General features: G+C 33.7%; 1 protein-coding gene across 1 annotated transcript in view; it reads right to left on the bottom strand.

The window, feature by feature from the left end:
* Positions 1 to 17,687, bottom strand: part of LOC132760302 (phosphatidylinositol 3,4,5-trisphosphate 3-phosphatase and dual-specificity protein phosphatase PTEN-like) — a 42,105-nt gene that overhangs the window by 13,453 nt on the left and 10,965 nt on the right. Inside the window, exons 3-4 of the mRNA XM_060752255.1 lie at positions 2,498 to 2,542; positions 284 to 458 (exon numbers count right to left, since the gene is read on the bottom strand). Of these exons, the coding sequence (XP_060608238.1) occupies positions 284 to 458; positions 2,498 to 2,542 (220 nt within the window). The remainder of the gene's footprint in view (positions 1 to 283; positions 459 to 2,497; positions 2,543 to 17,687) is intronic.

Here is a 17,687-nt window from a genome sequence, read left to right as displayed (position 1 = left end):
ATATGGATTAAATTACATTGTACTAATGGAAGCAGATCCTAGGTATCATCAGTTCATATACAAACCAATCTGGGGTAGATTATATATAAAACGCAAATTTTGGTTTGTCTGCTTCCAAAACACTTCATCCAAAAATGATGTTCCAGTTTGCCCAAATTAACTAAAAAGAAAAATCCCATTAAAGCAAGTCCTGACTTATTCCATAAAGGGTGACGAAAACTCCACTGAACTTTCTGCTCACATATATTTATTATTACTTAATATATTAAGTTGTAATACATACCTTTCCAGCTTTACAATGTATAGCTGCAATGTTTCGAGAATCCCCATGAAGCCATGTATCAAGTTCTTCACAAAATGGCTTTATAAGCTCCAGAGGTGGCGGGTGATGGTCCTCAAATGGGTACATGACCACACGATTGTGGAACTTTGCCCCATCATACTTCCTCTCTGAGCACCTGCAAGTATATCACATGACCATTTCAACCAATGAAAAGAGCAAAGAAAAGAGCAAAATTCTCCAAATGTGTCATGTGACCATTTTAACCCAAATGAAAAAGAGCATCTACAAGTTTGTCACATGACCATTTTAACCCACAATCAATAGGGGTCTTCTACCCAATATGGACAATCATCCTATGAAGTTTGAACACTGTGGGCCAAATGGAACTTAAGTTATGCTCCGGAAACTGTTTTCAGTTTTAAGGTGATAGTGACCTTGACCTTGTGACCCCAAAATCAATAGGGGTCTTCTACCCAATATGGACAATTATACTATGAAGTTTGAACACTGTGTGCCAAATGGAAGTTATGCTCTGGAAACTGTTTTCAGGTAATAGTGACCTTGACCTTTTCCCTTGTGACCCCAAAATCAATAGGGGTCTTCTACCCAATATGGACAAACATCCTATGAAGTTTGAACACTGTGGGCCAAATGGAACTTAAGTTATGCTCTGGAAACTGTTTACAGTTTTAAGGTAATAGTGACCTTGACCTTTGACCTTGTGACCCCAAAATCAATAGGGGTCTTCTACCCAATATGGACAATCATCCTATGAAGTTTGAATATTGTCGGCCAAATGGGTTATGCTCAAACTTAAGTTATGCTCCGGAAACCAAATTGCTAACGGACGGACGTCTGTATGGACGGACAGACGGACGCCAGGGGGTATAACATAATATGCCCGAAATTCTTTCGGGCATATAAAAAGTAAGACTGTATATAATTCAAATAATAGTTTTAACAGCACATAAAGCTGATCTAATAAACGTCCTTTATTTTCTCAAGGTATCAAGAAACAAACATTATTCTTGGCCTTATCTCATTTAAAACACTGAAAAAACCAAACCACGTAATCGAAAATTCTAAAGTACAAATTAAAATAACAGCCCGCAACTTAAACTTAATTATGACACGTAACACTGTACATAATATATTCTGTAACATATCATAATCAAAGGGTAATTTCACATTGAGGTTCTTGACACGGTACTTAAACTATATAATATGAGGGTGTTGCAAAACCGCAAATAGTGCTCTTTTAAGAAAATGCTTCAAATTTCTGTCTTCACAATAGGTACAATGAATTGACAAGTGTGTATTTACAAGGGATATGAAATATAAGCACTACTCATATTATGCTATAATATAACCTTTTTTTCCTGACCTTGGAATATTAAAGTCATGCCTTGTGTATACTTTACATGTATTCTTAATTTTTAGATATACAAATGTATATATCAAGCAGATATATATAATATTATATCGAGCATGTAAATAAAAACATGCACATTTGATCTTTACCAAAGCTTTAAAATATCTAAAATGGACATGTTTAACAAGACCATTCGTGATTTTCCGGAAAAACCTCAAAATATTTGCTGACTGAATAGCAAGAAGTGCAAACGGTTGTGCTTACTGATCTTGGTCTGCACTGGTCGCATGGGTATATTCTCATTTCACAGTAGATGCCAGCAGGCTTAGAGTGAAGAGGACAAAGAGATTGCAGAAATTCTTTTCAAACATTATATTGTATTCATTCGTAAAATAAGCTTCTGTTTATAGAAAGTCTCTTGACTCCACTTGTGCTTAGACACAATTGCACTAGTGTGAGTGAGTGACCCCTAGAGCATCCCATGCAGTGTTCACACTTGACTATTAATATAACCACTTTTGACAAAATTTCTAAGTTAACAAAACTATAGCTTTCAGAATTATGCCCCTTGTCTTTCATCTTACAACTGCGTCTTGTCAGGATAAGCAAGTTTTCCCAGTTTCATATTGAATCTTTTAAAATTATTTGAGTTATGGGCTACATTAAAATTTTTGCACCACAACACATGATGACAGTACCACAGCGATCATAATAGCTTGGCATTTTCTTCGAAACAGACAAGCTAAAAGTAGACAGCACTTAAAACTTAGAGAATGAAGAAAACCTGTAAAACTGCTAGTTTAAGGAAGTTAACAAATATCTAATAATAATACAGTACTTACAAATTATATACTCTGTAATGGTCTTTGTGTTTGGAGTCTAAAAACCTGAAACATAAATACAAACATATTAATTACAAAATACACAAACATATTAATTACATTATACATGATGTTAAAAGCAAATTTTACAACAATATGCACATACTTAACATGATATTAATAAAAGAATAATAATACCCACAGTTTAACCTCTACACCGCTTTAAATTGCAAAAAACACTGATTCACTAAGAAAAGTTGAAAAATTTAATTTATTTTACTATGCTCCCCCCATCCCAGTCTGACCCAAATTGACTTTAAAACAAACAAAACAGTAGAAGTCCATAAAAACTAACTATAAAACTAAATAACCAAGTAAGTCAGTAAAACAATACAGGTTCTATAAAAAAAGATGAAAAATCTAATTTTATTCCAAAATCTTATTTAAGTCTCCTATCAAAATGGGATAAAGAGCTGCTTGTAGGAGAACATGAACATCTTTTCTCAGTGCTTGATAAAGTAAAACAAGAGCTTGGATAATGTATAATTTTTGGAGTTCAAAAAAGGCCATTATTCTGTCAAAATCCATGTTAGAATTAGGTGCCTTGGAAAGTGACCTCAAATAACTGTAAAGTCTCAACAGTAGTTTTGAAGACCTCTACTTGCACCAAAGTGTGATGCCGATATAAGTACAATAGCTCTCCTTATTCTTTGAAAAGTCAAGCTAAAAATTTATTTCTTTTTTCTTAAGCCATAGTGACCTTGCCCCCATCAACTTAAGATTTTAAGCTAGATGTCCATGCAAGGTAACTGAAACATACCATAGATACTGGTCAATTAATGTCCGCTCTATCAGAGTGAACAAATGACAAATCTATTTTTAGCCTTAATGAAAAAACCGTGAAACAATAGCCCCCAAACCTTTTATAGCCATATGGTTCAAGTTTTCACAAAGAATTGATAATTGGCAAGAAAAAGACACATAACCCACAATGAAGGTCAGAGGTAAAACAAAAGCCACTGAATTATACAGTATGCTCCCCGGATTCTTTTCTTGCAGCTTAAACTGCATGAAACATAATTGTGATACATTGTGTACAATTGCATAAATATATACAGAAAGGCACTGATGTAAAAAGTGTACTGGCACATAATATACAATGGTGTATTATACAAAATTTACATCAAATATATTATTATATAAATATATACACTTGAACACACAAATTACACAATGATCTGAATACAGGTGTATATTGTAAGTTTGCTAATTCTGTCAGGGATAATCATGATTTTTCCAGGAGTATGTATCTACATAAAGCCTATATTGTAGTATATTATCACAACCTGCCTGAAATCAGGTCTTTAATGCATAAACATGTAGCACCTGTTTCTGAATACATTTTGTATATAAAGTTACAAAGAACTAATAGAATGTTTTATTTTCATAAACTATTATGTAACATACAAAATGAAATATAATAGATATTACTATTTATAATTACATTTCCATGGAGATGAAAAATTCTGGGTAGAATAGATTGTGTAACCAATTATTGTTCTAATGAAGGACCAAACACACCTATTGCTTTCTTCATGATTTTGGAGAGAAACAAACACAGCAACACTCTCAAATACATTCCATTACACTGAAAGGTACATAGTTTGCCACCTGTATTGGGTCAGGCCAGCCAGTAAAGAAAACTATGTCTTGATTTCACCATCAAATTCCTCAAATTAACAAACTGAATGGACATTTCTAAAATACTTTGTTTATTAGACATTAAAAAAAACCCTTTCCAAAACATTAATTATTTTACCTTATTAGGGCTTACTGTGCATTACAAAAAGTACAATACTATGACAAACCTGTAATTTCATATTCAGAAACACACATTTTACCAGATTTTATAAATATTTAAATATTGGCCTAAAATATATTTGTTTCTGATCCTTTTCTGGTTGTTTATTGTCTCTTTTCTTGTTGTATTAAAAATTTCAGTACAATTTTCTTAAGTTTTCGTTTGTTTGATTTGCTAAATTCAAAGACACACTGGCACTGATTTGAGGGTCAAACAGCACGTTTCCAGCTTTATTGCTAGAGGAAGACCTTACGTATGTTTCGCCTTTCCTACATTTTTTCAGCCATGGGTTTGAACCCGCAGCTGTAAGTTGCAAGTATGTTTTCTAGTGCTTCAATCAACAAGAACATATATGAAAAGTTTTGGGGTTAAAGGAACTCCACTGCGGTCCAATAGCTTAAAAACATAAAATTTAAATAGATCTTCTTGGGCATTTAAAACAAAAAAATATGCAAAAGATATGTAAGAAATATACTTGGAATAAATTAAAAATCTTTGTGTGTATGTGTGCTTTTTAGCCAGATTTGAGTGAAAAATGTTGCAGAGCTTTCCAAGTTTGGATCATTAGAATAATCATTCTGGAAATATGGCATGAGCCAATGATCTAAACTTTTGCAGACAAGCTATTGGTCTGGACCTACATCAAATGGAGCATTAATCTCCAAAGATTATTTCCAGTCTTGTCTTGTCAAAAAGCCTGAATGAAGTCCCTTTAATAACAAAATTTTGGACTGGATAACATGAAACGAACACTTGTATCTTTTATCCTTAAGTCTGAGTCATTTTGTATGTCTCCGATTGCAGAAACAAAGTGAACGATATTAATATCATATGTGAACAAGATATATCCTACCAAAACAGTCTTAACAGTTTCCCTTATATGGCATTCTATATTTAAAGTATGTAAAATAATCCGACGAGACATGCAATAACTGAAACTTGTAATTTCCTAATCTTTCCTGTTTCAAGATCTAAGTTTATAACACTTTTTTGAAAAGCTTGTTCATAAGTCTAGCGTTTTTTTTCTTTCAAATATCTTAAAGCCAATTCATGAACCGTTTTTTTTTTTCTGAAATAGATATTTTAAGTAATGTGTATGACCTACATCTTATCATGTTTTAACTTATAATAAATTAACTATCTGAAGAATTTTACATGAAGTTCACATATATGAAAAGTAAACACAACCAAAATCCACCCATTTTTTAATATTCATCTTTTGGCTTTTAATTTTTTAATGTCACAGTCATTGAATAACTATTTTTGGAGAACAATGAAAAGAAAGATAATTTTGTTAGAAAGATAATAACATATAATACATTTGAGCAGCGTCAAGACAAAACCAACATAGTGAGTTTGCGACCAGCATGGATCCAGACCAGCCTGCGCATCCGCGTAGTCTGATCAGAATCCATGCTGTTCGCTATCAGTTTCTCTACTTGTAATAGCAGCATGGATCCTGATCAGACTGGTCTGGATCCATGCTGGTCATAAACGCATAACATTGGTTTTGTCGTGACGCGGCTCATTTGTTCTTTATCATCCTTCACCACTGCAATTAAAGACTTAAAGACTCCTAACTTTATATAGATGTTATTCAAAACTCAGTAAATGTTCAGCATAATTTACCCTCACCATTGTATGTAAAGCCCTGAACATGTAATTTCAACAGAATTTAATCTAATAATTTGGTATAATTTCAGTATTTAAGTTAAAATGCACAAGGAAGAAACTCTACTTGATATATCTGACAAGATCTGATAATTCTCTTTGTCAGAACAATTTTCAAGGAGACAACAGATATGTAAATGCCATTATGTATTACGAATGAAATACATGGCAGCATGGCACACTGAAACAGGAATTCTAGGTCATGTTTATTACACAGTACAAAAGTAAAGATTTACTGTAGGTAAGCTAATTTAAAGATAATGTAGGTATAAATGGATGGGGGGAAGGGGAGAGGATGCGTGGGAAAATATCTCTAGCACTCTATCATGATTGGCATCAGCTGGCTACTGAAGACACTTCCCAGATGGTAGACATTCCATTCACTTACAAACTTACAAATGAGTTCTGTTCTTTTTTGTTTATCAATGTGTAAAATGAACGAATTATTTGTTGTCATTTTTTTTAAGCAAAAGTTAGTTGGAAGGCAGGCTTTAAATTGACAAGAAATTTTGAAATCTATCCCTTACTGAACAATGACAAAATTTTGTGCAGAAAAGTTGCCTCTTATCTTGCTGTGATGGTAAGTTATAAGCCTCTGCTACCAGTATAAAACCCGAGTCTGAAGCCCGCACATCTGTGCAGCTTCACAGAGTTCTATACTGTTGTTGATTCAAATACTGTATTTTGATGCTGAAATCCAAAAAAATTCAAATGGACTGTTCCAAATTTAAAGTTTGTTCGTCAGGTTAAAAGTTAAATTAGCAATGAACAGTTTCATATTTAAAATATACCCGGACTATATCACACATATTCAACATGCTTCTTGCATGTGACCTCATTTGTTACTTAGTTAAGACTCTCGTTCTGGACATGTTCAGAAATCAAAATTGCCACAAAAGTCTACCAATTGTACGTGTTCCATAGCAAAAGGATCATAGGCGTTTAGGCATTTAAAATTTCTACACACAAATTCATCTTAAACTCAATATCAAATCGAAGCAAGTTACAGGCATGATACAGATGAAAGAATAAACATCTCATTTGAAATAAGACATAATCTTTAAAACAAAAAAAGTGTTAGACTGTCTACAGCAACTTAATCACTCCTTCCTTTTTTTTTTTTGAAAAATTTCCAATTTATATCAATATTTAACTTAAAAGGTGTCTGGGAATTGAACGGAAAATAGCATCTCGGTCACAATGTACTTCTTTTTTTATTTATAGCAACGTCTGTGAATGTAGGTGTAATTTCCAAGAAAATTATTTCAATTTCTATAGCTAATAAAGAGGCTTGCTTTCAGTTTTTAATTTCGATAGCTTGCTTTCAGTTTTTAATTTCGATAGAATCTGATGTTCTAAAAACATTAACTTGAATAAAACATCATATGTTTAAATATTTTGTATGCATTCATTTCCCATTTCATTTTAAGTATTACATGTTTGTACCTTAATGACCACTTACAAAATGTTCTCACATTAAATGACACATCTGATAAAACATTGCAGATTTAACTAAGATACACTGGAAAGAGCCACTTCACAAACTAGTATGCTAAAATTTGAAATTTAACAGGGCTAAGCTATCTTACTCAAAGAATTCCTAGCATTAGCAACAACAGTGCTCACAGTGGACGAGTGGTCAGGGTTGTCGACTTGAAATCACTTACCCTTAACCATTGTGTGTTGGAATCCCGTACGACACTTTGGATTCTTTCATTATAGTAGCAAGCTATCCAACTATCTCACAGAAGATCAGAGAGTCTGCTCAGGTGCCAGCTAATGTGCCTTAAATAATGCACCAAGGGGCTTGGCACATGAACGTCAAGCTGCAGATCAGTTGCCATATGAGTTTATGACCCTTTCAAGAGTTGGTGTGACTTAAAATCCAAAATGGGTTGTAAGCTCAATTTATGGAAACTTGCTTTGCTTTCAGTTTGTCAATTTAACGGAATTCAAATAAGGAAATTCTTTAATTAAGGAAAAGCATCCTAATGGCTGAATAAATATTTTCAATTAAGACAAAAAACAACAAAGCTTTACAACTCAACAAGGAAGACTAAAACAATATTGAAACAACATTCTTAACACAAACACCGTCCTATACAGCTGCAAACCACCAATAAAAAATTATTTTTTTCCAAAATTTCTGCCAGTATTTATGTAGGGAGTTGGAGATCTTTACCTCTGCACCTGTGAAACAGCTTGTTTAAAGAATCTGATAAAAGTTTTATCCATTTGATAAGAAAATACTTATTTTCTTTATCATTTATCAATATTGTAGCATATACTATACAGTCAACTATCGTTATCTCAACATCGCTTTTCTCGATATTTCGTTATCTCGATGAAATTTTGAAAGTCCTGATTTTCTTCATTCTGTATCTATATTGGGAATATTTGTTTATCTCGATATTTCTATTTCGATATTTTCAGTATCTCGATGTACAATTTCAGCCCCAACAGTTATTTTTACACTATTATACTTTGTTTATCTCGACTAATAGTTTTTTCCGTTCGCTTCAGACGTGTGAAAAACACAAACTAGACGATAATTGCTCAATAGCGCGTGTCATAATGATGATTATGTTTGTAACATGTTTAGCTGTTTTTATAAAAGTTAATCTATTTAGCGTGTTGATTGACTTATGTCCAAAATGAGTGAATTTTACGTTCTTTATAAATATTTGAACACTGTATCAATTCATTATGACTTTAAATGTAAATGAAATAGTGAACGTATAGAAACGCTATTGTTGCAATAGTTTCACAACATCACCACCAAATCAATCAGCGGTCGAACAACATCGAGAAAGACCCGATAAATAACCCGGGAGGATATCCGGATGAACCACCCTGAAAACAATGTTTTCACTATATTGGTGTATTACTGAGTAAACCTCACTATGTGTTCTGGTCACAGAAACCCGTTTTTCCGCTGGTAAACATCCTCTAATGTTACTTTGTTAAATATTGACTAGGCATATGAAAACAAGACATGGGGATATCATAGTTTATTTGACATAAGGTATGCACATGTCTTTTGAAAAAATCAGTTTCTGCCTTATTCAAACCTTAATATGTTTATCTCGACATTTCGTTATCTCGATATTTTTTGGACGGTCCTGATGACTTCGAGATAACGAGAGTCGACTGTATATACAATAGACCTGGAAATATATATTCCATTATATCATATTGGATACATAAATCAAGGGCCTGATGCCATATGAGTTACAACTATTTTCATAGTTTCATATTAGTTACACAACATGATTTTTTTTCATAAAGATCTTAGTGACAATCTACTCATAGAAATTCAGTGGTTTCCTCACTTAAAGTGGAGATGAAACCACAAAGAGTGAGGCCAAACAAAAACTTGATCTGATGTTGGACTCCAAAACACTTCATTCCCCCCCACCAAAAAAAAGGTAAATTTAAAAGATAATTAAAGTAGGTAGATATTTCTTTTTCTTACATATTTTTCATATAATTATATGTATATATTTTGGTTGTATATATATATACATTCTAAATATGTATTGTAAAGAAAATATCTTGGAATAAAAAAGCAGAAAAGCAAAAGTCTGCAGACAGAAAGAAAGGTTAGGTAGATAGGACCTGAAACTGAGTTTATTTTTGATTTTTTGGCTTAATCTAACCAAAACTCTGAAACCAAAAATCAAAACCATATACTTATTAACTGAATAAAATGTAAATTTGCTTCAGTCAGCTCTAACTGAAAAACACCAATTACCATTTATAATTGTGAATTGCACTCTCTGGACAATATATGAGCCGCATCATGACAAAACCAACATAATGGGTTTGTGACCAGCATGGATCCAGACCAGCCTGCGCATATGTGCAGTCTGATCAGGATCCATGCTGTTCCCTATCAGTTTCTCTACTTGTAATAGGGTTTGTAAGCGAACAGCATGAATCCTGATCAGACTGCATGGATGCGCAGGCTGGTCTGGATCCATGCTGGTCGCAAACCCATTATGTTGGTTTTGTCATGACGCGGCTCATATATAAACTTTTACCCTGAGGAAAATATATACCAATAAACATAGCATCCTGTTCACATACTTAATCAAAGTGCATGAAGTACTTTCATCAACATTTATCGCAGAAGTGTGGTAAGGCAATAAAAATTTCATCCCCCATGCCAGATAACCGCTTTACTCACTGATAACCATCTAGGAGCCCCCAGAAAAAATAGTCTCATTATGCAGTTTACAGTATGTGTCTATCTTCATAATTAGATCTCATATTAATACATTATTATCAGTTTCATCAATTTCTCAGAAGAGAGAGAGAGAGAGAGAGGGAGAAAAAAAAAATGTTCCAAGATTCAAAGGAAAATGTTAACAACTGCTTACAAGATAATGCAGACTGGTGCACAGAATATTTCTGTTACAAAATGACTGTAGAGTTGTTTTTATCTTCCTTAAAAACATCTGGCATACAGTACCCTCTTATAAATCCATTTATAATATTTCAAAATTGCAATCAAAACTGGTAATTATGAGATTTTAAAGTGGTATACGGAGATGGATCAGCTCAAGGCAGGCATTGACATTATGTTAAATGGCAAATTTTAAAAGGAATCTCTGATTAGGCTACTTTAATTTTCTGTTTTTGCAACTTTCTTTAGGAGTATATACATGTAAGGACTATGGACAATTTTATTTTATTATTTTAAAATAATTTGTAACAGTTGCTCTTTCTCTCCATTTTTTATTGATTAAATTTATCGGTAATTTCAGGGTTCAAGGTCATAACGAAAATTTCATACATGTAGGTAAGATGAATTATGATCAATGAAAATCCTGAGATTCGAGATAGCTCTCAGTGTTATTACTGCAAGACCAGGTGTTTGTCAACTTTTGTCAGAAAGAGGAAAAAAGAATCCTGGGAAAAAGATTAACAAATTTACATAATGGTTACTATACCATTTAGTTAAACCAAAAGGAATTTGGGCAAAATAATCGCTAAAATTGCTGATTTGTGAGGTAAAAAAGCTGGTTTAGGGAAACCTGCATGATTTTAAAAATTTCAATTGGGAAGAGACCTTTTTTTGGGGTCTATTATAAAAGTAGGAAAATCACTGGCATGTAATTCTTTAAGTTTATAAATGGAAACAGTTCCAAATACAAATGTATACAATATCTTTTAACAGCATTGAATCTCCACTAATTATGTCTGCCTTACACATGTGCAAAATGACAGGTGCAGGATTTAACAAATTCCTTTATGATGCCAGGATGAAATTAAGGATGGATGACTGTGCAGAAAACAAAATATGCAATTTAAACTGATGCTGCATGCAGATATCATATGGCGGCTGAAAGTAGGATAAGAATCAAATCAGGAATGGGATATTGTCTAAGTCAAAGAAAACATTTTCTGCTAATAGCTTCAGTACATTAAATATCGACCAATGTTGCTAGTACAGAGTATGTGCCGCTCAAAGAAATTTAAAACAATTCAACTTGTGCCCTCTTCCCTTTAAAAAACAACTTGAAAAAGGACAGCATGCTCGACTATGCAAACATTGAAATTTTGAACCTTTAAAAAACAACTTGAACAAGATTGCATTTGAGAAAAATGCTATGCCACCGCATTAATACCTAAGCTCTAGGCCTTTTGGGCATTTACAAGAAGGTATTTTAAGTTTTTGAAGCCTTGTACCTTGTACCTACAGACAATAAGATTTTTTTATTTTTTACTATATGTATATATTGAAAATCTGCCCGGGGCGGGGGCAATTTTGACCCCAGGGCTATAATTTGAACAATCTTGCTAGAGGTTCACTACACAATGTTTCATGCAAAATATCTAACCTCTAGCATTTGTCAATTGCTAGAAGAAATTTTTTTAAAGTTTTTACTATATACATATAACGAAAACCAATGACCCCCGGGGCAGGGCCGATTTTGACCCTAGGGCTATAATTTGAACAATCTAGGTAGAGGTCTACAACACAATGCCTTATGCTCTAGGCCTTTTGGGTCTTTACAAGTAGGTATTTAAAGTTTTTACTATATGTACATAAAGTGAAAATCAATGACCCCCGGGGCGGGGCCGATTTTGACCCTAGGGCTATAATTTGAACAATCTTGGTAGAGGTCTACCAGGCAATGCCTTATGCAAAATATCTAAGCTCTAGGCTATTTGGGTCTTTACAATAAGGTATTTTAAGTTTTTACTATATGTACATATAGTGAAAATCAATGACCCCGGGGCAGGGCCGATTTTGACCCCAGGGCTATAATTTGAACAATCTTGGTAGAGGTCTACCAGACAATGCCTTATGCAAAATATCTAAGCTCTAGGCCTTTTGGGTCTTTACAAGAAGATTTTTTAAATTCATTCTTATAATTCCTTTTGGTTGCCATGGCAACCAGATTTCTGCATGGAATGAAATTCTTTGAACAACTTTGGAAGCCCTTCACCCAAGGATCAATCCTGCCAAGTTTGGTTGAAATTGGACTATTGGTTTTTCACAAGAAGATTTTTTACGTTCACTATATAATCTATATAACAATGACCCGGGGCGGGGCCTATTTTGACCCCAGGGCTATAATTTGAACAATGTTGGTAGAGGTCTACCAGACAATGCCTTATGCAAAATATCTAAGCTCTAGGCTATTTGGGTCTTTACAATAAGGTATTTTAAGTTTTTACTATATGTACATATAGTGAAAATCAATGACCCCGGGGTGGGGCCGATTTTGACCCCAGGGCTATAATTTGAACAATCTTGGTAGAGGTCTACCAGACAATGCCTTATGCAAAATATCTAAGCTCTAGGCCTTTTGGGTCTTTACAAGAAGATTTTTTAAATTTGTTCTTATAATTCCTTTTGGTTGCCATGGCAACCAGATTTCTGCATGGAATGAAATTCTTTGAACAACTTTGGAAGCCCTTCACCCAAGGATCAATCCTGCCAAGTTTGGTTGAAATTGGACTACTGGTTTTTCACAAGAAGATTTTTTAAGTTCACTATATAATCTATATAACACACACACACACACACACACACACACACGAACAAACACACACACACACAGGTGAATCGCTATATGCCACCGCATCGCAGATGCTGCAGTGGCATAAAAAGGACAGCATGCTCGACTATGTTAAACAAAGTCTGTATAATATAGTTATCAACAAAGAGGAAGATATATATATGTATACATTTTCTTACAATCCACACAAATCTTGGATAATGACTCAGGTATATTTTATAAGTTCACAAAGGACCATTTTTCATTCATAATCTATTCTAGAGTTATAAGTCTTGAACAATGACCCTGAATCATATACTCAAGATATGAATCAAGTTATAAGTGAATACCATAAGTACTGGTAGTTTCAACGAAAAACTACAATCAGGAATTTCTCTTAGTTGACAAAAGGCTGTAAACAGCTTCTAGGTCAGAGTTATGGGCCTTATATAGATGTTTATCTCCAATAACATTCCTGAAGGAAGTAGTAAGTTTCAGTTAAGTTTTGAAGTAAAAATTTCTAATTTCACAAAGGACCATGAATCACAGTTACGGGCATAAAGACAGTGACCCTCAATTATGAATAATATCAACACATAGCCATGTTATTATGCTTTAAGAGAATACTTTGATCACTTTCAGTAATTAAAGTTAGAGGTTTCATTCTATTAGCGATCTCAAAGATATGTGCTAAGTAACAAGCAGATATCTTATATGCATATAGTGGTTGATTAAGTTGTACAAGAAGTTGAAGATAAAACTTTAACTGACACTGACACCCGGGTGAGGATAAGGCCCGTCATAGCCAGACAATTCTAAGTATAGTCAAACTGAACAATAAATATCAGATTTCATATACGTATATTCTTACATTTACATAAAAGGCAGCAACACAAGATTTCATTTTGAAATTTTTAAAGTTTCAACTTTATTGGCATAACCAGCATATACAATCTCATTTTGGCAATTTACAAAATAATTGATGTCGAGTATGCCGATAATGCCTAGGACAAACAATACATGTACATTAATACAATCCTGACGTAGTATACATACATGTAAAACAATTTATGAAACTGCAATATTTTTCAACAGAGTTTTTACATATTTCAGTAGTTTTTGGGATTGCTTTCTAAAATTAAAATCATGTCATTTAGACGTCCTGTACTTAACAATTTTTCATTTGGCAATTTTCAATGAAAATGCAACAACAAATTAAGTATTAAAAGAAATGCATTACAACATAATTAAACCATCGTAAGCTTGAGTGCATTATTTTGATAATTTATTTAGCATATGTCACAACTTGGAGGTGGGGGGAGGGCTGCATATGTCCAATGATTAGGGGTGTAACAATACAGCAAAAACCGTATTGCAATATATTGCCATTTTGCTGAAGCGTATTGCAATATATTGCAATACGTATTGTCGTGTATATGTTTTGATGGAGTAACATTCTTATACTTTTATTATATGTATATATTTTTAGTAGAAACTTAATAAAAATGTAAGGAATAAATTGAAAGTAAAGTGTCACACAATTTGATAAACAAAACTAGTCGCGTATGACCTTTCACATCTGGGCCGCTTATGTAAATTATGCGGCCGCTTATTATTTTTAAGTGTACTAGTTGTCGGATACTTTGATCTTACGTTGGCGCCAACAAAATTCGCCAATTAAAGATTTTATGTGAAATTTGTACAAAATTAGAAGGCAATTAATTGAAAACTAGACCTATCACTGAAGGTGATTAATACCCCCACCAGCAACTTTGACTTTTTGAAAAATAAGTAGTCTGAAGAAAAATTTGAACACAAACTATCAACTGTGTACAAAGAAATATTTCAATTAATTGTAATCCCAACTGGGGTCTCCAAATAAGCTTGCTTTTCACAAAGTTTGATTACAATATCTCATTCCTAACTCTAGTTATTGTCCGAAAACCATTTTTCTATTTTTAGTAACACTGTAAAGGTGACCTTGACCCTAAGGGGTCCAAATGCAATACCAACCCAGGTCTTTATATAAGCTTGCTATACACCAAGTTTGATTACAATATCTCATACCTAACTCAAGTTATTGTCCGAAAACCATTTTTCTATTTTTAGTATCAGTGACCTTGACCCCAAGGAGTCCAAATGCAATACCAACCCAGGTCTTCATATAAGCTTGCTATACACCAAGTTTGATGACAATATCTCATTCCTAACTGTACTTATTGTTCGAAAACCATTTTTCTATTTTTAGTAACGGTGACCTTGACCTTGACCCCAGGGGGTCCAAATGCAATACCAACCCAGGTCTTCATATAAGCTTGCTATACACCAAGTTTGATAACAATATCTCATTCCTAACTCTAGTTATTGTCCGGAAACCATTTTTCTATTTTTAGTAACGGTGACCTTGACCTTGACCCCAGGGGGTCCAAATGCAATACCAACCCAGGTCTTCATATAAGCTTGCTATACACCAAGTTTGATAACAATATCTCATTCCTAACTCTAGTTATTGTCCGGAAACCATTTTTCTATTTTTAGTAACGGTGACCTTGACCCCAGGGGGTCCAAATGCAATACCAACCCAGGTCTTCATATAAGCTTGCTATACACCAAGTTTGATAACAATATCTCATTCCTAACTCTAGTTATTGTCCGGAAACCATTTTTCTATTTTTAGTAACGGTGACCTTGACCTTGACCCCAGGGGGTCCAAATGCAATACCAACCGGAGTTGCCACATAAGGTTGCTATATACCAAGTTTGATTACAATAGCTCATTCCAAACTCTAGTTATCGTCCGGAAACCATGATGTGGACCGACCGACGGACGGACCGACCGACCAACCGACCGACCGACCGACCGACAAGCTGACTCCTATATACCCCCCCTAAACTTCGTTTGTGGGGGTATAATTATGATTTTTATAAAATACCGGTTTTCCAAACATCGTACCGCGGTACGAAATTTATTTTTTCATATTGCAATATATCGGTATACCGGTAAACTGTTACACCCTTACCAATGATGCATTGTGAGACGGTGTGAGCCCGGGATGTCCTATGACGTTTAAAGTTTAGCATGAGTTAAGTTTTACCTGAAACTTCTTATACAACTTCATTACCTCATCAACCACTTAAGATATTTGCTTCTTCCTTAGCACAATTGTCTTTGAGATCATTATTCATAATATGTCATAATAGGACTAAGGTTATCATAGGTCATAAAGCAATCATGTTTCTATATAATTATACAGAAGCTAAACAATGCAAAATGAAGCAAGAAAGGATGACCCAATTAATGCCCCAATCAACAACACTGTAAAACATTTCAACTACTTGACTGGAAAAAGGTGTACTCAAATCAAACAAATTTGGCACTATTCTGATTCAATAAAATGTTAAATGGCAATTATTCAAATGTTCCTGTTTACCTGTCTAGCTTTTCTGCACAAATGAAGGCCCCCCACAATATGATGACTTGTTAAAGTTATTTCCTCTCTTCAAAATCATAAAATAATTGGAGAAAATAATGTGAAATTTGTAGGTATTTATCATTTACATATCTCATGCATACCCTTTGCTGTTAAAATAAAAAGCTACTAATTTTCCACAAATCAAAACCATTCAATGTGCATCTTTCACACTGGAATAAAACTTTTCCTGAAAATTGGTTTCAGAAATACAGCCCTTATTAACAGCATTGATAGAAATCAAATATCCCCATCTAATATCCAATTCACAGGTTACAGGGGCGTAGCTAGATTTTTTCAACTTGTAGGCCCATAAAAGGGGGTCTGGGGGCTTAGCCCTAATAGTAGCTACGCCACTGGATTATACCCACTAACAAGAGATTTTATGTGAGTCAATTTAAGTACTATTATTTTTTGAAGTTGTACATTCCAGCAAAATTTGAAGAACTTTCTTGAAGGCGTCTCAGTGATGACATATTGTCATATATTTTACCTTTAAGGGGGACCTTCACCTTGAGCCAGTACACCCACATCATTTTAGAATTTTGGTATAATAAACAATCTCCAGTCTACTATACAAATTCATATAACCTGATTAACACTAACTACTGGCAAATATGTTAAAAAAATAACAACAGAATTTTGAACTTTAACCTAGTACATTTGCCTACTTCCGTGTGGAGTAATATTTTAAATAGCTGATAACCAGTAATGTAAGTCGACAGTAAAATTGCCATATCTTTGACTGCATCTGATGTATTTCTTATACCCTACTGTTTCTATTTCAAATCAAGAAGAATGTTTCTTTTTTATACCAGAGGAACACCATGAAAACATTTTATTATGCGTATATATACAAACCGGTATATGTAAATTTGATTTCGAGGAAATCATATTTTAAAGGGATATTCAGGCAAAATAATGACAAAAATATTAAAATGATCTTATGAACTCAAATCACGCTAAAATGACATTTCTTAAAGTCTTAACATGAATTTTTAAATAAATTCCATATATTTGGGGTTTGAAGAGAAATATATCTATATATGTCGAACGAAATATTTACGCAAACATAAACACTGAGTAGTTTTAAAACGAGTCATGTGACTTAAACAAACCCTGGAAGCTACAATAATAGAATCTGGATATTGTATGATTGAAACAAGTCAGTCCTTTATTTGATTTGTTCTTTAACA

The sequence above is a fragment of the Ruditapes philippinarum genome, unplaced genomic scaffold (genome assembly GCF_026571515.1).
Source record: "Ruditapes philippinarum isolate M1 unplaced genomic scaffold, ASM2657151v2 ctg1141_1_1_1_1, whole genome shotgun sequence".
In the NCBI taxonomy this organism is placed as follows: domain Eukaryota; kingdom Metazoa; phylum Mollusca; class Bivalvia; order Venerida; family Veneridae; genus Ruditapes; species Ruditapes philippinarum.
Note: the sequence above shows the minus strand (reverse complement) of the source record. Positions and strands in the feature narration are given on the sequence as shown.